General features: G+C 40.5%; 1 protein-coding gene across 8 annotated transcripts in view; it reads right to left on the minus strand.

Annotated features, from left to right (window-relative positions):
• Positions 1 to 20,680, minus strand: part of FOXP1 (forkhead box P1) — a 519,679-nt gene that overhangs the window by 14,621 nt on the left and 484,378 nt on the right. For 7 of the 8 annotated variants that reach the window (XM_006874620.1, XM_006874625.1, XM_006874621.1 and 4 more), the window contains 4 exons: positions 15,230 to 15,313; positions 4,220 to 4,421; positions 4,032 to 4,111; positions 3,335 to 3,436 (listed from right to left, as the gene is read on the minus strand). In XM_006874620.1, the coding sequence (XP_006874682.1) occupies positions 3,335 to 3,436; positions 4,032 to 4,111; positions 4,220 to 4,421; positions 15,230 to 15,313 (468 nt within the window). The remainder of the gene's footprint in view (positions 1 to 3,334; positions 3,437 to 4,031; positions 4,112 to 4,219; positions 4,422 to 15,229; positions 15,314 to 20,680) is intronic. The other variant, XM_006874624.1, reaches the window with a different exon arrangement.

A 20,680-nucleotide genomic window follows, 5' to 3' on the forward strand; every position in this document is an offset into this window, starting at 1 on the left:
TAACAGTCCACATTTGTAAAACCATCCCCCAAAAGCTGTTATCTGCCACCTTCTTCTGGTGGCTAAAGGTGTCTTTTCCCAAAGCAAACTCTATAAAAACCAAAATTATGAATTGTACTTTAGTCTCTAGTCATAACTAACTGAAAGATTGTGGTTTTCAATATGCATACACGTCCAAAATAGGTTTCACAGTACAAAACCAGACCTACTGTTAATGACTTCAAAATCAGGCAACATATACAGCATAAAACTGCCTCCCCCTCTCTAAGCTTACAAAAATTGGGTAACGAAGCAAAGTATGGTAAATGATGACTCACTTTACAGTATTAAATCCGGTTTTGTTCCTGAAAATTTCTGACTTTAAAACCTTTTATAGTTTTCTCTGAGTCACAAGTCATTTTAGTTTTCATTTTTATCATTGAGAGTCTCACCTGATGTACCTGAAGGACCAAGGAGTGGAATGACTCCTCACATTTCAGTCTCAATCAGTATCCATCACCCAGTTTTGTCTTTCTTACCTCTCCGAATATATACATATATCAAAGTTCGCCCTTACTCTACTGGCCAAGTACCTTAATTGAGTAAATGCCAAAGGCACACATAGGTAGGCCTCTCAATGGCAAAATGATGCTATTCCTGCAGCTGATACTTCTATAGATACATTTCTCTCTTACAGTTGAACGTCACTTCTGGTCATTTGTAAGCTGAAATCTCTGACATCTACCATCTATCAGAAAGGAGGCTGTCAACTTAAAGGTGAGGAACTTTTTTTAACTTCTCATCTTCGCTTTGAATTTCAGGAAAATTCACAACCCTTAATGGGTATAGTAATAAACAGGGCTTCATTTCTTTACTTCTCCTGGTTGAGCTGACATGTGGGTATTCCAAATAGATTTGTCTCACTTACTGAAAATATCTCTTGAAATACCAAATAAGCAGGTCACTCCACTGGGGCACAAGAAGTTGATGTACACATCACCCCTCACATACCTTGGTAATGCGGCATTTGCTCAAACCTTTTACACTACCATCTGTAACACTCCCTCACTAAGTTATCCTGAAAAGGGGGCCCATCTTGAGGGTGTTTCTTACATTGGGTGACACTGGGGAGGTTTCAAGTTGAATAAGGGTGGCTTCTGTTCTCCAACACAGAATAACTAGGAGGTAGTGGGAAATTTGGAGTCCGGTGTGGCGCTATAGGATGAGCACTGGACTGCTAACTACAAGGTCGGCAGTTCAAACCCACCATGTGCTCCTTGAAAACCCTATGCAGGGTCACTATGAGTAGAAACTAACTAGACGGCACTCCACAACACCAGTGGGACATATTACTGCGTGGGGGACTGCTCACAAGGAGAATCAACAGCATTAATTCCGAAGAGTGTTTCAGCGATGGTAGCATAACGGGGCTACATTAAACATGCCCAGGTGACTGTCAAAACCCATAATGACTCTTAAAACAACAAACATTCACATTTTAGTTAGAGGACCAAATTTCTTTGCCTCCAAACAAATTAGCCTGGCCTGGTAAATAAGCTTTTTAAAAAGTAGGGTCTGCAATGGTTTCCTAGTCCACCACCAAGGGGGTTAAGAAACCAACGTATGCAAATTTCCTTAGGGAAATCCAAACAGAGTATAAGTATATATGGATAGGAGACATAACTAGGAAAGAAATCAACATTTCTCATCATCCCAAGCATTGTCTGAGGTTTTCAAATGAATCAAGAGGGCTAGAATGAAACAGAAAACTCCTCCTCCTCCTGAGGAGCTGCCTGTACTGTGGTTTCCAAGAACGTACATCGAAGCATAAAGCAACTAAAAATCAAGACTTTTTCAAACGATGATTAAGCTCATCCCAGTCAGACCTTTAACTGGCCTTGTCATCTTGTGTCTATGATCACCGTTGTCAACAAGGCCATGTAAGCAAAATTATACTCATTTATGGGTGCTGGGATTGCAAGGTTGGGATTCAAAACACTCATGGCCAATGTCTACTATCTTTTTAATTTCTCTTTCACAAATGTTCTGAAGTCCCCTTATAAATATGAATGACACTTTTTAACCTACAGTGTGAAATGTCTGAAGATTTGAGCTTAAACATCCTATTAGTTTCCTATTTGTATGTTTTAAAATGTGATGTCTTATATTAAGAAGAAGAAAATGCCACCTTTATGTTTATGCCTCTGAATTTTGGAAAAGCATTCTTAATTAAAGAACCTTGGTATTTTTTCTCTCTGAAGTCAGGCTGGGGAAAAGCGGGTAACATTGTCCTCGTACATGCTCCTCAGCGGCCATGTACAACTTGGCAAAGCTGACGAGTTAATTCTAGGGTCATGTTCAAAATGCTGGGTTTTTTCACCTCCTATAAAAGCTTTAAGGAATTCACAAGAAAGGCATTCCTATCAAGAAAAACAAGTTCTCCTTGTATCCGATAATAAACTTCTATCCTTTTTAAAATACTGATGACGTGTATGATATCCTCAGAAGTTGTACTCTGCCTGTAAATTAGTAGAGATTTAAAAAATTCCAGGAACCCAAAAAATAAGTGGTAAGAAGGGAAATCCAACAACTTGCCAGGGCTAACTCTAATACAATAAATACTAACACAGTCTGTGAAGCACTGTTCAACTAGGCAAGTTGCTTCAGAATGGTCCTGGGTGTCGTTGAGGCCATCCAACATGGAGCTATGGAATTTGATCTGTTTTATAATTAATGATGTCATAATGATTAAACCTCATTAGGAAGCTCCTTTTTTTTTCTTCCTGGGTATTTATGGTTCTCTGAGGGATAATCTCTCAACCTAAAAACAACTCATTGAATATAGCACATTGTGTTTCTCCCTTAGTAACTTCCAGATGCAAGTACGACTTCTTCGAGCGCGCAGCTAAAATTCTCCACAAAATGGGTCCACAGGCTCTTCTCCAGCCAATGAAGAAAAGTGTCAAGTTTGATTATTTTTCCAAGACCCGTCTGCTATAAGAGCAAGTTAATCATGCATTTCTGAGAATACTGGCTGCGCTAACAGACCTACCAAAAGAATGAGTTCAGTGCAAGTGGTAGGATAACCTCAACATCTGGACAGTGGTGTCATCTCCTAGTCCCTACAAACTCTGACCAGAGCGAGAGCCGGTTTGACTGGCTGGCCTGTCTGATCCCAATGGAATGGCAGTTTCACAGGCACATTTCGGTGACATTACTACCACTGCCTCAATTAAATATTCCTACAGTTGAGTGTTATCAAAACAATATAAATGTGACTCCATGAAGGTATAACCACAGTATCATATCAAAAACAAATTCTGTTCTACATAAACAGGCCTCAGAGAGAACTTACCTTCCACGTGGCAGCATTGCGCCGGAAGTAAGCAAACATTCGTGTGAACCAGTTATAAATTTCGTTTAGTGTTAGCTGCTTTTCTGGAGATTCCAGAATGGCCTGTGAGACGCAAACAGTTATAACAGAAGAAGATCATTTATGACCAAATCGGCAGAATTGTCACCACACCGCGTCTTAAAAATATGAAATGACAGTGATTTCAGAGCTAGATCCTAAGAAAGGTTTTAAAAAACGATCTTAAGATGAATGATTGTATTTAAGAGTTCAGTAGCAAAATTCAAAATGGAATTATCTAATTGTTTTGAGTTTTTATTTCTGTTTCCGTACAGAAATATTAATTTATTAGGCATTCACAAAGCAGAATCAAAGAGAAATGCAAAACATTTCACTAGCTGATTAAAGCTCAGTAATTATTTAGAGCTCAGATTAATTCTAGGGATCAGAGATTACTGTAGCCTGTGATAATTGACTTGCCATCTTTAAACAGGCTCATTTTCACTGTTGTGTGAAATGAATTTCCTAATAATCACATCGTATTGTAATACTTAATCAAAAGCAATTATGTTATATATTGCAGTTTTAAAAAACCTTATAGAAAAGGTTTGAGCATGCTTGCATACTAAATGATTTTAAATCTGCTTCATCAATATAACACATCCCCATATACGCACGCCTTTGGATAGAATTTACTTACCTGCCTAATTAAAGATGCATATGTAAATGGTGGTCTAACTTCTGCGTTCTTATAAAACTCTTGGTTCTGCGCAATATCTGCTAAATAAGAATCATTGTCCTATTAATGAACGCTTCTGAAAAAGATGCTGGTCTACAAGACTTGGGTCTTTTAATTTGGCCCGAGGCAACACTGAAATGGATATCTACCTGAAGAAATGGGCACATTGTATTTGTCCGAGTACCGCCTGCGGATGGGTCCCACCGTGTGCATGCTGGTGGTGGTGATGACAGAGGGGCCTTGGGTGACAGGAGTGATGGGGGTCGTGGGGGTCGTTGGAGTATGAGGTAAGCTCTGTGGAGAAGCCTCCGATGTGGACTTGGAGAGCGTGACACTTGATACCAGGTTCAGCTGTGAGGACAAGAACAATGACATCTAAGCCCACCTTCAGAGACACAGAGCAACCAAAAAGGCATCTGAAATAAAGCCAGAATACTACAAGGGATGTCTGCTTAGCTTTACGTCCAGAAGTGGCTACATTTATCCACCGTGACCAGCTGCTGGCGAGTGGGCTCATGGTAGCCCCTTGGATGTCTGTAGAACTGTCCACTACATGGGGTTCTCACAAACACACTGCCACAGGCTTCTCTGTGGAAATGCCTCTAGATGGGCTTGAACTGCCTCCAATCTTTCGAGTAGCAGCGAACGGTGGTACTCCACTTGTACCACACCCAAGGGCTCAGATACATTTGTAATCAAGTGAAATACAAGATGAACTTCCATGTAAAAACAAGATATTTCGTATTAGAATGAAACACTTCTTGCACTAATCATCTCCTGCCTTTGGTAGAGGCACATTAAGTAGGTGTTTACAGACACAAAATGGGGTTACCTCGCTAAATGAGCTTGAAAATTCTTGGTCAACACATAGGTCTTTAGTCACAGCTCCTCACTGTCTTCAACTGCCCAATGTGCCTTATAAACCTCAGAGACGGAGATGAAGTTCTTGGAGTACCAGTGGAATCACATGCTTTAGGAAACATCAGTTGTAATACATCTAGCCTGTCAGACAGAACTTTCTGTAATGATGTGTTATCACAACCGAGCAACTATTATTAGTGAATTCTTGTGATATTTAAATACTGGATTCGAATTCATTAATTGTAAAAGAATATGTTGTTAAGTGCTGTCGAGTCGGCTCTGACCCATAGCGACCCTGTAACAGGGTTTTCCAAGGCTGTAAATCTCTTCGGGAGCAGAAAGCCTCATCTTTCTCCCGCAGAGCAGCTGGCAGTTTCAAACTGCTGACCTTAAGGTTCGCAGCCTGATTCGTAACCACTACGCATGAGAAATTTGGAACTGTCTGATTTTTTTCTTCTTCAGTTTTCGGTATTCAGTAATATGATACAATACTCTAATGTATGTGGTTGCCATTAGTGTTAAGTGTTGTCGAGTCAGTTTGGTTTTGACTCAAAACCACCCCGTGTAGGGTTTCTGAGGAGCAGCTGGTGGGTTTGAACTGCTGACGACCTTGTGGTTCACAGTCTAGTACTGATCTTGCAGCCCACACCAGGTAAGGAAGTAAACTGTATGTATATATTTGAAGTAGTAGAAAGGAAAACGAAGGAGTACTGTTTGTCTCCATCTACATACCTATCTTTCCTGTCTAGCCAGTTAGCTACTCTTTCATTTGTGTTGAACTCTTATTCTTATCAATAGACTTGTCCCCATTTTCAAAAACTGTTGGTACAGAAAAACTATTTTAAAGAACTTGGTTGTTTTCAATTTATACGCAAGTTGCTATTGAGATCCACAGTCATGTTGAAATCCAAGAAACTTCACAAAGGAGGTTTTGTTGGTGGTGGTGGTGACTTTTCTCAGACCTGATTTCAAATTACTTAACATGATAAATCTATTTCACAATTTCTCTAGTTTTAAGTACAAGGCATTATTTATGGAAGCTATTAAAAATGACACTGCCTTGTGATCATAATCAAAGAACATATGAAAAGAGGTTTGATTTGTTGAAAAGACTCAACCTTTACTCATTCTTTAGTACGGAACAAGGCCACGAGGAGCCTAATATGTTTAAGAGCATTCCATACAAAACAACAACATCAAAACAATGAGGATCAAGAAGGGATTTGAAAAACTATTGTGGAAAAATGTGATATATGGTACTGGAAAGTAATGCTGGGTTGAGAACTGTTAGTCAGGTTTTCCTTTTTATCATCAGCTGGAAATGTTGGCTCAGCAGACAAGAGACACCAGCAATGCCTGGAAATGGCAAATTATGGAAATGACAAGGCTCTTACAAATCCCCCTTCAAGAGAGGTTATGAGCTGCTTTCTCAACAGTGGTGGAGATCTGACTTCATGGCATATATATTTGCAAACTAAGTGCAAACTCAGGTTGGCAGCCCTGGAGAGGATCCGAGTGGAGAAGCCAAGGGCAAAGGGTTGGGGCACTGACCTCTTCGTTGCTTTGGATCTCTGGATCTTAATTACTGACCAAGTTCAGGGGCAGTATGTACAAGTATCAGCCCAAGCAAAAGGTCAAGGAAAGTTGTGCACATAGGGGTCATAACTCATAAATAAACGGCTTTCTGATGAGACTTAGCTAAGAGGCCATCCAAACGCTTTGGACAGCTGTGAATGCCATTTGTAAAAATCATGCTTCAAACCACCTGCCTCATTTAATTCTCAGACCACCACTAATAACTAACTTTACAGATATTTTTACAAAGAGATGCAAGAACGTGTCCATATTCACAACTTGAACCCAACGTCAAATACACACTTGTGTGGTTTAAAAATCTTTGTAGAATCATCTTCATATGCCCAGTGGCTGGAAAAATAAACACTAGTTTCATTTTCTTATCTGGTCATTTTTGGAAAGAATTCAGCGAAAGAGCTTTTATGCCTGCTTAAGAACGTGATACAAGAATTATCTCATGATCAAATATACGGCACATGACACTGAGGTGAAAAAACATGGAATCAAGTCCGCCAACTATTGTTCTCCAAGTGCTAACCGTAGCATGCACACACGGGGCACAGCAATCTTTAAGCCACCTTGAGGACAATGACCTCAACTTAACGGCCTTGGCTTTCTGAAAACCAAAAATGAGTATCATTATTATAAAGACAAACGTCCTGAAGAACTATGCATGCTAAGTCCCAGTTTTGTGACAAAAACCTCACTAAACCCACCAGGTTTTCACTCCACCTGCCCCAAATCAAAACTCGCACTGTTAGACCATCTACTCAGACACTGTCACGTAAGAATAGTAGCCAAGCCATGTAACACGGCAACGTGATGTCACCAGATACAAACAGAATATGACGATTGTACCTTAGAGAGAGTTAGCATTTGGACTGTCCTACCAAAAAAAAAAAAAAAAGCTACCGTGAAAAGAAAATCCCTCCAGGTGAGCACGACCCACGAAGACAGAGAACCAGGTAATATTTCCAGAGGCTTCTGAACATAGGTAGCAACTGGAAATGAAGCACGGAGCCAGAAAGCAGAGAGAGGGGCTTACCAGGCTTGACAAACGACACCGTGATTCACACCCACTGCTGGGCTGTCTTTAATAAGCCACAGAGGAAGCAGCCAATCTCAGCTAATTACCAGATAAAAATGTATTGTAAGGACTCTAATTAGGAGATGCGTATGGAGGTGATCTAATGATTAAATGCTGCATTCAAGTGACCCCACCATCAATGTGCAGTGGTGCAAGATGTCAACGGGATATTTTGTGGAAACAGTAATTTTATTTCGAGGAGGAGAGGCAGTAATATTTGTAATGATGGCTGTGAGGTAAACTAATTAAAAGACAGTTCTCCGAGAGGAAGAGTGTGGCTGAGAACAGCTGTGGCCATTCCAAAACCAAGTGCCAAGTCTCAATAGAGGAGCAGCAGTCAAGTGGAAAATTTCTGCCTGACCTCTGCACCTGGCTATTAATTTGCAGGAAAACTAATGACACATATACATATTCCCACAAAATTGTTCTAATTGCTAATTTGCCAAAGGAGCCCAGATTCCAAATTAAACCTGACTGTAGTTTGTGAGGGAAAGAAGAAAAGGTGTATTCTCCAAATAGAGGGTGCTGGGCCTCATGAAATCATGTGAAGGCTGAACCAACAAGTTAATGAAATGTCAACCTTGTCAAATGCTATACAAGTTTCTTAACTTTTACACATTTGTTTGACCATCACGTGTTTGTCTTAAGGAGAAGCCATTTTCAAGGGAGAAGGTCACACGGGAGAGATAAGAAGGAACCACGAGGAAGGATTCAAAACAGTCTTCTGTGCTCTAACCAAACCTGTTCACTTAATTCACATCTCTCTGGGAAGAAAAGGGACCCTCACTCCCCACTACACACACACACACCCCCCAAAAAAATTAATGACAGACTTGAGAATGTAAGAGTAAATCAGCAACAGTAGGGATTTTGCTGTAATCTTGAAATAGTCATCTTAATTGTAAACAATTAAATCTTAACATCATCATCAATTAAAAAATGAAGGCATATATGTATGCTTCATGGTTCTGATAGTAGTAAGGTTTTAAAAGACTCTTTTTTTTTTTTTTCCGGGGCATGGAGCAGGAAGGGATTGAGCTGGGAGGGTTTCTTTTCCTGATGGAAACCCTATTTTTCTTATTGTATTCATTTTCTATTTTAAAGAGTTGCTATGTTTAGAAAAGTTAGTAACACTGATTATTTTCTACATGGCAAGTTTCCATCATGGGATGATTTCAGCAAAAGATAGTCTCTTTAAGATTCTGGCCCAAAGTGGAATTCTTAAGTCACATAAGTTTGCTATATAGCATTTTATATTTTTAAGAAAATATTTTTAAGGGAAAAAAAAAAATGTGCCTTGAAATATCATCTTTTTCCCCCACTTCAGTTAGAGAAGTATAGTTTGGGTGGAAATCTGATCCACCCAAAACGATTACGAATTTATCAGCTGCCTAATGCCCCAGTTCATCCTTTCAACAACAGCAACAAAACTGAATCTGTGGTTTTTGAACAGTAACCTCCTCTCCCTTTTAGGGAAGATGAGTCACACACATTTTTAAAAAATAAACAAACCGCTGATGTAAACCCCAGACAGAAACAGACTTGTTGTAAGTATTCCCATAAGAACTCATTTTTGTTTTTGTTTGCGCTCTTGCCTCACATAAAAACAGATTCTGAGAACAAAAGGCAAACGTGAAACCAAAACACCGAGGAGGGACACAAGGGCATCCTCGGGACTTCATCTTCACAGAACTCGTTTTTCTGCTGCTGGTTTTACTGGCCAGAGCAGAACCCAAGACATGCTTCAACTGCATGTCATCTCTAGACATGAATCACTGGCGTTCAGAGGCTGCCATTCTGAGGCCAAAGGGACATTATTACCCGACTGTGGGGAGAAGAGGACAGTGGGAGGCAGCTAGAGGCTTTTGTTTGGAGTCTTCGCCTCCTTGACCGTCTCAGGCTGGCAGAGTTACGGAATCAGACGGTGCTAGCACAAGCTAGCCTAGAAGGGGGTGTTACTGGCAGTGAGACTTAAAAAAAAAAAAAAAAGGGGGGGGGAGAACAAAACAAAACATGGGTGTTGAGGTCAAGAGAAGAACTTAATGAAAACCAGTACATAAAAACAGCTTTTGGGTGTTGTGCCCAAGGCTCACTTTTTAGGACTGCCTAATATAATTTCACCAACTCTGAGACAAGGCCGGAGCACTCTAGACGATCAGACATTATTTTAAGAGGTCAAAGACCCTATTTCTGCCTGAGGAGGGGCACTTTGTTTTGATTGTAGCTAAAAACATGATTTCAAACCAGTCCTAACTGCTATGGTTAAAGTAAAAGAAAATGCGTAAAAAGGAAAACCTAATCGTCCATTTCATCCAAAGTTCCTGTGAATGTTTTATAACATTTTCACAACGAAGGACATGCTACCTGCACTGTAATTACCTGTCCACCAAAATCCTAAAGTCTGCAGTCTCTCTCTGGGACCAGAAGTCTTCTCTGATGCATAGGACTATCCTAAAGCAAAGTGTACCTCTCCTCATGTACTCGGTATTATAAAACAGGATTTACACAGTTTTCCTGACATAATGATATATGTGAAAAGGCTTTTCAAAAAAAACCCTTACCAACTTAATAAAGTCAAAATACAGATGTGCGTCTTTATGTGACTGCCATGACTGGTTTTGACCCTACCTGCTCCAGCACCTTCTAAAACATCACAGAAATTTCTCCCTGGAGTACACACGGAACCACTAACCACCACCCTCCCCACCACCCCACCTAAGCAATACATTCTGGTGTTTACTTCAAAGATCTTGCTGACTTTGGAGCTAAAAAGGATCAATCATTTTCACTGGGAAAGTTTTTCTCTCTTTCGCATCTCTTTTATGGAAAACAGAAGAATCTTTTAAAACTCCAAAGATCATAAATTTTGACCGTGATAAACATACCTCAACAAAGCACTCCCACTGTATGCAGTAAACTACTACACCTTACAGTTGAGCTGGTGGACTCTCACACACAGCCAGTCTTAATTAAAAAGCTAGTCTTAGCTGATGCTAGCTATTCCTTTTCTTCCTCCAACACTGATCCTTGCAAAATACCTCTCTCTCCCAGCCCCCTTCCCTCAGACACAAAGATCCATCTTTAATCCAAGGAAGACTCATGGAAGCAGACTGACTTCTTAACAGTTCTTCCTATTTAGCTTTTAGATTTTGCTCCCTCAAAGTTGACCAACACCCCACCATTCTAGGTTCTAGATTAATGCTGTGAGTGTGGGGGGTGGGGATGGGAAACGGGGATTGTTTTTGCTAGTTGGTTTGTCCCACAAAACTCCAATCACTAGAATGATAGGGATAGGCTGTCCTCTAGCTTCAGGATCTAGCATGTTCAGTTAGTATTTGGTAAGGAAACATTTTCATTTTAGTCCAGTAGCTGAAAGGTTAGCAGTTGACACCAACCAGCAGAGAGAGAAAGGCCTGGCGATCTTCTTGAGAACCCTAGGAAAGACTTCTACTCTGAACACATGGGGTCTTACTGAGTTGGAACGAACTCTATGACTAACAACAACGCTCTCACCAACTGATGTACCGCATTGTCTGTTTAGTCAATTGAGTCAGTTCTAATTCATAGGGACCTTGAATAGGATTACCAAGGAGTGGCTGGTGGCTTTGAACCGCCAACCTTATGGTTGGTAGTCGAGCGCTGATCCTACAGCGCCACACCAGGACTCCAGAGCACTGGTCAATGTGTTCATTGAGGACTGCCCACTGCACAGGCAGAAGAGCAAGGATAGAATGAAATACAGAAACACTCTTTGCAAAATCAAACTATAGTCTGAGACTTGGGTATCTTTCTGAAAGCAAAGGTGGTTTTCAGTTTAAAATCTATTATGGCAAGCAGAAAGAGATGCTGTAGGAAGAAGCCAACGGGCAATAAAACTTCAATTCATATTCCAATTGACCTATATGCTTCGCAGCATGGGCCCAAAGCAGGTACCAATCTAAAATCTTGGGGGGCAGTCCTACATGAACACACTCACAACCCTCTGCATTTAAAGGCAGGCCCCACAATAGAGTCCAGAAAACACATCTGTGAGCTGACGCAAGAAGAGTCAGTTCTTTAGCAACCTTCTTTGACGCGATGGAATGAGGGCCAGTCAGATAGTAGGATAAAACAAATGAAACTTAACATCCAAAAGGCAGTTAGTGAAAAGTAACATTTACAGAAAAACAGCTTATCGCTTAGTGACTAAGAATTTAAAACTAAACATGAAGCTCCTCTTAAACAGACATGGAAGAGAGAAAAAACCCTGTAACTTTACTGGTAAGATTGTAACCTGAAAGCCCCCCTGTCCGGTCAGATTTGGGTGACTGACTAACTGCTGCAAAGCAAGGCTATCTTTGTTGTTTTACATGCTGTTGGGTCGGTTCTTACTTATAAGGATCCCGTATAGGGTTTCCGAGAGTAGCTGGTAGCTTTGAACTTCTGACCTTGTTACAGTCCACTTCTGGTTCGACAGCATCACACCAGAATTTCAAAGACCCCCAGAGGGATACTAACTTGGACACAAGCTATACTTTCTACCACTTAGAGGGAAATAAGTTAATTACAAGCTGCGGGGAATATTCTAAACATTAGAATCGACCACCAGCTATCTCTGGGCGCATTTAGAATCAGGGAGGTTTTCTTTGCTGTATATATGTGTTGCTTTTTTTTTTTTTTGCCAAGGAAGTAAAAATAGATGCAAATAACTCCACATTTAACTTTTGTAATTAATTTCCAAATGCCTCACCTCCACAAATTTTAATAATTCCTGATTTGTAAGATGGTATCTATAATAAAATTTTCTATTTTCCAATAAATGAGAAGAAGGCAGGTTCCCTCCGACAACAGTGTCACACAATATCTGCTTGTCAGGCACCGATTTTTACTTCTTACATGTAAGTTAAAGGATCAGGAATTTATAATGCTGCCTGTGAAGGGAACCACTTTTCATACACAAATGTGATCTTTTTTTTCCTCTCCAAAGGGTAATACAACAGTACATTTACATAAACTAATCCAAACAATCTATGTATTTGACAATGGCAAAGCTCACACAGACGGCTTATTGTTGGTTTACATCTTGGGGTTCTTTATATTGGCTTGTCGCGCTGCTCTAGCTGTCAAAGGTTTGACTTGGACTCTAAATAAACGGTTATAAAAGTGCTGTGCGGCGATATTGGACTTCTTTGCAAAAGAAAACCTGCTGTGTATCAATTCAAAAGCTATTAATTTTTCAGTCAAAAATATTCGTGCCTATTTCTTTTAATAAAGAAATACTGTGCTGAGCTACTAAGAGATAATGTTGACTAGTGGTACAGTATTTTCAATAGAGCAGTTAAAAATAAATTTAGTAGGAGGTCCCCTTCCAAGTTATAATTTTCTAGAATGTAAAACACTTTAATCAAGCCAAACCCTTCCTTCCCTGTTCATGCCCCCTACTGCTTCTTTCTCCTGTTTATTGGATGCTTAACACTGGTCCTCATGGAGATTCCCAATGGACCATGGAGGCTTACATACATGGTGCTGCTTGCCAACACCGAGCCCTATCACTCACACAGTACCCCATGGGGCATTGCAATGGCTTGTCTTTAGTTTTATGCCTCTTCCTCCTAAGGAGGCCCATGATTAAAAGCATGTTCACCCTTAGATTGCAGACTCCCAACATGATTCTATCACTGTTATCTTTAGTTCATGGAGAAACTAGGAGATAACCTCACTTTCTCCCTTTCTCTGTCTGAAGACTCAAAGACATCATCCCAGGGAAATGCCTGCCCTGCAAAGTAAAGCCAAATGAAGACTTTCAGAGGATTTCACGGAGATTGGAGCCCATGGCAACTGGTGATGCCCATGGGGCAGGCCAGCCAAAGGCATTTCAGAAGTCTCACCAATATGCTTAGCTAGGTTTGTGTCACTCCCAGAATCCTCCTGAAAAGGAAAGGATGATACAAACAGTAGAGCTGACTACTAATTCCACAACACCGAGTAGCCTAGTTCTTTTCATCTTTCCTTTTTAGTAGCCCACACATCGAGTCCTGCAGCCATCTGCTGTAAAATACATGGAAACTAAGGACTCGTTCCTAGTAAAAATGGATGCGCGAAGTGTTTAATGATTTTATGTCCTATATCTCAGTAATGTGTTCTGTTTCAGACATTAATTTTGTCTGCCAACTGCATCTTGGCAGGCTACCATATTTGCTGGGTTAATAGTCTGACTCCGTTTTATTTCTATCACCATAAATCATACATATATGGGTGTATGTTTGCTTTATTTATAGAAAAAAATCAGTCAAAACAGATAAACCAATACTTTGCCATTATGCTGCATCATTGCATATTGATTAAAATTGCTGGTACTAACTATAGATTGTCAACGCTCAATTAATTTTCACACAGTGACTCCTAGCAAAATCAAATAAAAGCAGTGTACCTTTAAATTTTACAAATCTTAAAATCAAGAAGCAAGGCACTCTTCTCCATTTTGAATCATCTGTTGAAGCTGCTAGGGGAATTTTAGAAATACAACTATAGGAGAAATACAACTGTTATAAAGAGATCAAATAGTAACCAGGAAAGAGATCCAAGATAGGATTTGGGGCCTAGATACCATCCTTCTGCTTGGATGTCATTGCCATCTGTTTGCATGGTCAAGGTCAAATCAAAGGAAAACAACAAAAAAACAAGAGATCTGCAAAACGGCCACCTAATCTCAGTGTACCGTGTTTGGTCCTCTACTATTAAGGAACAATTTTTACCTCAAACTTCTTAGTAACTATGACAGGTTCGCTATAATTCAGCCCCTAACTATTCTTACAATAGAGTCCTTGGGTGTGGCAAAGGGTTAACACACTTGACTGCTACCCAGAAGGCTAGTTTACCCAGAGGCGCCTGGCTGGCAATTTACTTCTCAAAATGCAGCCACTGAAAATCCTACATCGTAGCTCAGCTCTGACGTACATGGGGTCACCACGAGTCAAAATCAACTTGTCAGCAACTGACTACTGGCTAGTGTATTTCCCATCCCCTTCCTTTGCTACAGCTAGAACAGACCACCTCCCACCTTTTCTCAAACACTGCTATCATTAGTTTAGCCAGGCTGACACGCCTCTTACTTCTGCCCGCCTTCTCCAAGTTCCCACGATTTAAACAGATTTTCTCCTTTTCAAAGAACTTCTGGGTTACATCGTTGTTGTTGTTGTTGTTCTGTGCTGTCGAGTCGGTTCCGACCCATAGCGACCCTGTACAGGGTTTCCGAGGGTGTAAATCTTTACGGGAGTAGAATGCCTCATCTTTCTCCTGCGGAGCGGCTGGTAGTTTCGAACCGCTGACCTTAAGGTTCGCAGCCCGATTCGTAACCACTACGCTACCAGAGCTCCTTTCTGGGTTACGTTAGTACCTTAATTTAGCACCAATCATTCTGAACGAAAGAAGAGTGGATTGGGCCTTTGGGCAGGAATCAGATCTGAAACATCCTGGTTATCTTTCAAAATACATACCACAGTGCCTTCCCTGGAAAAGGTAACCAGAAACGGACTGAACTTCAAATATTCAACGCTCAAATCTACCACAGTAGGCGTGGGTGGGGAAGCAGACAAGAAGGTACACTGAGGGTTGTTCTGTTTGTCTTGCCATGTGGCGGGGGTGCATCAGTACTTACAGGCTGAGGGGCAGCTTTGGGTTCTGTTGACTTCACATGCAGATGGGTCATCATAGCTTGCAGGCGCTCCTTGTCTTTTGCAAGCTATGAGGGAGAAGAAAATACTTGTTAACGTCTCTGAATACAAATGCCTTGGGTATTTTACATCCAAAAGAACAGTGCTCCAAGTGAGACTACAGCAGGACTGTACATGACAAAATCATTTTCATTGCTTAATTGTTTTGAAAAGCGATATGACCATTGCAAAACCCCAAGTGTTATAAATCCAGTTGTGTCTCCTCAAAATGCATGTTATATACCCTAACCTCTATGTCTGTGGTTAAAAGCCCATCTAGAAAAGGGTGGTCTTTGTTACGGAAGAAGCAGGATTCACATTCTGTGTTCAACGTATTTTGAGTTGTTCTCTTGAGATATAAAAAAGAAGAAACCAACAAACTGACAAGCAGAGATGGGGTCAGCGAGAGCCAAGATGGATGGGAGCAGGAAGCAGAAGACACAAGGCCCTCTCCCTCCAGAGCTGACACACAGAGACAACAAGCTCTCCTCTAGAGGGACTGGGAATTCGGTCTTCTAGCCTCCTAAACTGTGAAATACTCAAGTTCTGTCTGCTGTTACATGTGGTAGGTACTTGTGCTAGAGCAGTACTAGACCAAAGAAGACACCAGGTAACCAGAAGCGTCAGTGTGAGATTTCCCAACAGCAAACACATTAGCCTTTAACTGGGAAGTTCTAGACCAACTGGCACCAAGGAGACCTATGTAACAACACACACAGCTAAAAAACAAATGTGAATCATGCCTATTAACCAACCTTAGTCACGAGGAAGCCCCAGGAAAATGAGCTAGGGGGCGAAAACTCATAAACACATCTGTTGTGGTTGTGGAGAAACTCACAGATACATGGATCTGCTTATGCAAAATTAACTTCATCTTTCTTAGCAGGTAGGCACAGATTACCTGTGCCAGTAAATGCTACTAGCAAGGAAGGAGCAAGACTACAAGTGTAGACAGGTTTCCATTGTCACATGTACAAAGAATAATATTTGAGTGCTTACTAAGTGCTGGTCTCCCCTTAGCAAAAACCGTCTTCTGACAGCACGTGAGTTTTCTAACCACATGTAAACAACAGAACGTCAAATATGACTTTTCAGATGCCACTTTTATTTATTTCGTTTCATATTTGCCTTGGATTATTGTGGTTATTTTGAATAGTTTGAAACAGCTGGGCAAAGGGGATATAAAATGATGACTTATATAAAAGAAATGGGAGACTATACCGTCACAAAAATATCAAGGTATACATTACAGAAATGTCGGAGAGATGAGAGAGAATGACAGAGACAGAGCACTCAATAATGTCAGTTAAGTTCCAGGCCACTGTTTCAAAATGATTCTTCAGAATCAGCGAAGGGCTCATTCCTTCTATGTCATATTACCTTAAATCCTTAAAACAATACAAAACCCAATAAACAGAGTTTTTATTAATCTAAAATTAGCCCCGAATAAAACTTAAGACAGACTCACATTTGAAAAAAGTTGTTCTCTTAGGGGACAGGGAGAGGGGTCAGGGGCAGGGGGGTTGGGCAGACATGATGGGAGAAAGGGAAAAAGAGGTACAGAGTAGAAAAAAAACTTTCTCTTATCCTAGCTGGGTGACTTAGTCTTGACCCATATCACAAAAATTTGATTTTTTTTTTTTTTTTCCTTTTTATTCTCTTCTGGTTTAGGGAGAATAAATTAAAAAAAAAAAAAAAAGCCTTACATGCTAGCATTTATCTTTCAACAAACAGGAAATGAAAATGATACCATATTAGGAGCCACTTTATGTTATTCATCCTCTGAAAGTTATTGAACACCAGAACTGAAGATGCTCTGCACACACAATGCTAAAGGAATTTAGGCTTCCAAAGTGGCTCAGTGAAAACAATTAAAGTGTGAGGAACGGCATTTTTCTACACTTTCTGTCTTCCAAGTAAGTGTTCTAAATTTTGAGGTGTTAAAACTAAAATACATTTAAGATTGTCTTTTTAAAGCTTGGTTTCAACTTATTATAGAGTAGAAAAAAATTAAGGGATATAAGCCATTCTTTAAAAATCAGACGTGTCTGCCATGCTGAACATTACAGACAAAAGGAACAAGAAATGGTATTTACCGAACATTAAATGTGAACTACTTTGGGGGTAAATACTGTGGCAGTGGCCATTACGAAAGACAACTTGGAAGAAAAAAACTGAATCCCCAATTTCAAAAGAAGCCGAGATCTCCTTCACATTTAGCCTAAAGGCTAAGCTTTTACTTCTCAAAGGCAATAGCACTGTGTTGCGAACACACACTTGGAAGTTGTACACCAAGTCATGTGCAAGATAACCCCGGAGGTAACTAGAACAGGGAACATTGTCTGTATTTTCCTATTGGGATATTAACTTTGATTCATCAAACGTTCTGAAATTGATCCAGGTTCCTTATTCTGTGCTTAGATTCAATTTCACCATCATCTAAAAGACGACCAAGGTGACAAGAAGAAAAAAAAAAGACAAAAAGACAAGTTTTTGGCTTTGTTTGGTTAGTCCAAAGTAATGTATACTATCTTATGAGTCTGGGATTACTATTGTCAATTATACCTCTAACATAAAATGTCTAAACAATTAAACCCAGTCACAAATACATTTTGTTGTTGTTTTCATAGCAAAAAGGCTTAAACATTCGCACCTATTGAAACCACATAGGTTCCTCTTCAATGACTGACTTGTGTTTATAATAATCCTTCATAAATATAATAATAATCCTTCAAAAAGCTTTCTGACTCTTTATTACATTTTATGCCGCCATTCCATGAACTCACCAGCCCTGTCAACTTTCATGGCGTCCTTTCATTATTATACTGTGAGCTCCCAACGCTCAGTAGTAGCAAGCACGTTTGCAATATAGCCTCATAAACTGTGAAATCCTATGAAAACCACAAAAAAAAAAAAAAAAAAAAACACGAAGCTGAGGAAGTCACTGCAAAGGTTACCTGGAAATCTTGGTTGTCCAAGTCTTAAGATCAAAACGGATGCTGTGAGAGACTAATTGAATTACTTTCTGAAAACGTTCCTGGTGGGCAGGGAATGGAAATGTGGGTGAGCTGCAGGTGCAGTGTCTGGTGTGTTCTAGTCACTGCATTTATCTGTTCTCCATTTCTGCCAAACGATGGATGAGTAACCCAGGCAAGGAGTGGGTACTAGAAACATACTGTTTTGTGGCTGTCAGGTGCCCTCATGCCAATTTTGACTTGCAATGACCCACATGATAGAGTAGAGCTGCCTCATGGAGCTTTCTAGGCTATAATCCCTCCTTACATGAGCTGATCACCAGGTCTTTCTTTCTCAGAGCTATGGAGTGCGCTGAAACCACCACCTCTCGGTTACCAGCGGGGTGCTTAACTGTTGTGCCACTAAATTCCTTAGAAACACATCACACTTGAGTTCAAATTCCGCCTTTCCTGACACTGGGCATTCTGTGGAACCTTTTGAAGTTATTTAGCTTCTAAATAAAGGCTAACAATCCTCTCAAAAAACGACTGTTTTTAACCCTCACAGAGGTGCTCTCGCACCTAAGCTTAGCATGGCATCTAGTGCTTCATGAACATTCAGAACTAAGAAAAGTTCAATCACAGTCTACTTCATCTAGACTTCCATTAGCTGAATTATCCTGTTTGATATGGGGATCACCATAACGGGAGTTCGATGGAGTTTGCAGCTGGGCTAACTGGGCAGAAACATCATTTTGATAGTTTAAAGAATGAAAACAGAAAGGAGAGGGAAGATGGCGCCCGTTTCCTATAGATTTATCTCTGTGGGTCTCATTCCTTTCATCCTGGGAAAATGCTTTCCCCCCTTGGCTGATATAGACCATCCCCCCTTTTATTAACCATGGCCTCAAATTAGGTTTCAGATAGTCCTGGCTGTAAGACTGGAACGTGTGCATTGCTCTGGACCTACTGAAAAGTGCCTAAGGCTAAGAGCTTCCTTGAACATCTTCGAAGATACAAACTCAGGAGATTAAACTCATTCTTTTATCAGAGAAAAGAGAACACGGTGTTGGGTCCATTTCACATAATCATTTCCTACGGTGTCAGGAAGACTAATCATTTTAAGGCCAATTTGGCAGTTCTCACTCATGGGAAACAATCCTGATGAAATGAACGAAAGGGTCTGTATGTGTAAAAACGCTAGTGGGGACTTAGTGGAGAGACACTAGAAGAAGGGGCCAGGGCACTCATTTGATTTCACTGAAGCAAAAGTTGTTGTGGCCATTTCAACTTGAGAGTCCCTAGCTGGTGCAAACTGTTGCCGTACTGTCTGCTAACCAACAGGCTGCGAGGTGCAGGCACTTTGGAAATATAACCTGTTGGTTTGCTTCTGAAAAGATCAGTCACTGAAACCGCAGGGAGAAGAGCTCTATACTGACCCACATGGGGTCACCCTGAGTGGAAACAAACTCAGTGGCAACTGGTGGTCATGGTGGCAGTCCTATTTATAACTTTTGCGTTTATAACTAGGAAAACGGGCTCACAAAGAGGATGGCTGCAATTAGACTAGAATCTGGGTTATGTTTGATTTTCCCAATCCAAAGAACCACATGGGATGCTAAGTCACATCATAGTCCTGTGGGGCCCTATACAGATGGGGAACCTCATGGAAGAGGTGGAGGTGTGTATTTTTACCCATCACCAGCTGATAAACAAGCATGTCGGGATCAATCCCATACAGTGGCAACAACCCCAATTTAGCTGACGGGCTTTCAATTGTAGAGCCAAACACTCCAAAAGTAGGATTTCTGAGTATCTCAAGTGACTCTTGGAACTCAGGTTAGGTTTGATTGACTTGATTCCGTAGCACCCATGGAGCATGTGCTAAACAGCGGCCATATCGGTCTTCTCAGTGGCTCCTATACTAAGGGAATCCAAACAGGTGAGCTGATTTAGGCAAAATGTATTCAGTTACACAAGTCTCCAAAGAAAATAGGATCAAAAAAAAAAGGATAAAACAAGAAGAGGAAGACAGCAGCACTCGGAAAGAAGAGGACTGGAACTCATCTACAAAATGGAATAGACACCAAACAGTTAAACGGAACGCATTTGGTCAAACTACGGTAATTCATATGCCTTCACAACTTTTAAAGGATTTCTTTAAATCCTTCTACAACACTCAGGTGTTGGGCAACATATGGCTCATTTCACCCCAATGGAAGACTTGCCCTATTTTCCCTCTGTCACCATCTTAACATTCCTTGAATGTTATTATTAAAGACTCTCTTGACATTTAAAACAGACGCACACTAATACTCAGTCATAGTCTAGGAATTCTAATGCTCCCAGAGTTAAGCAGGATTTTAAATTATGAAAAATAAGTGTCTTAGTTTTCAAAGGAGGACGTGGCGTGAGAAATCCGGAGACTTTCTCTTCTTTTTC

Source organism: Chrysochloris asiatica, unplaced genomic scaffold (assembly GCF_000296735.1).
Source record: "Chrysochloris asiatica unplaced genomic scaffold, ChrAsi1.0 scaffold00290, whole genome shotgun sequence".
Lineage (NCBI taxonomy): Eukaryota > Metazoa > Chordata > Mammalia > Afrosoricida > Chrysochloridae > Chrysochloris > Chrysochloris asiatica.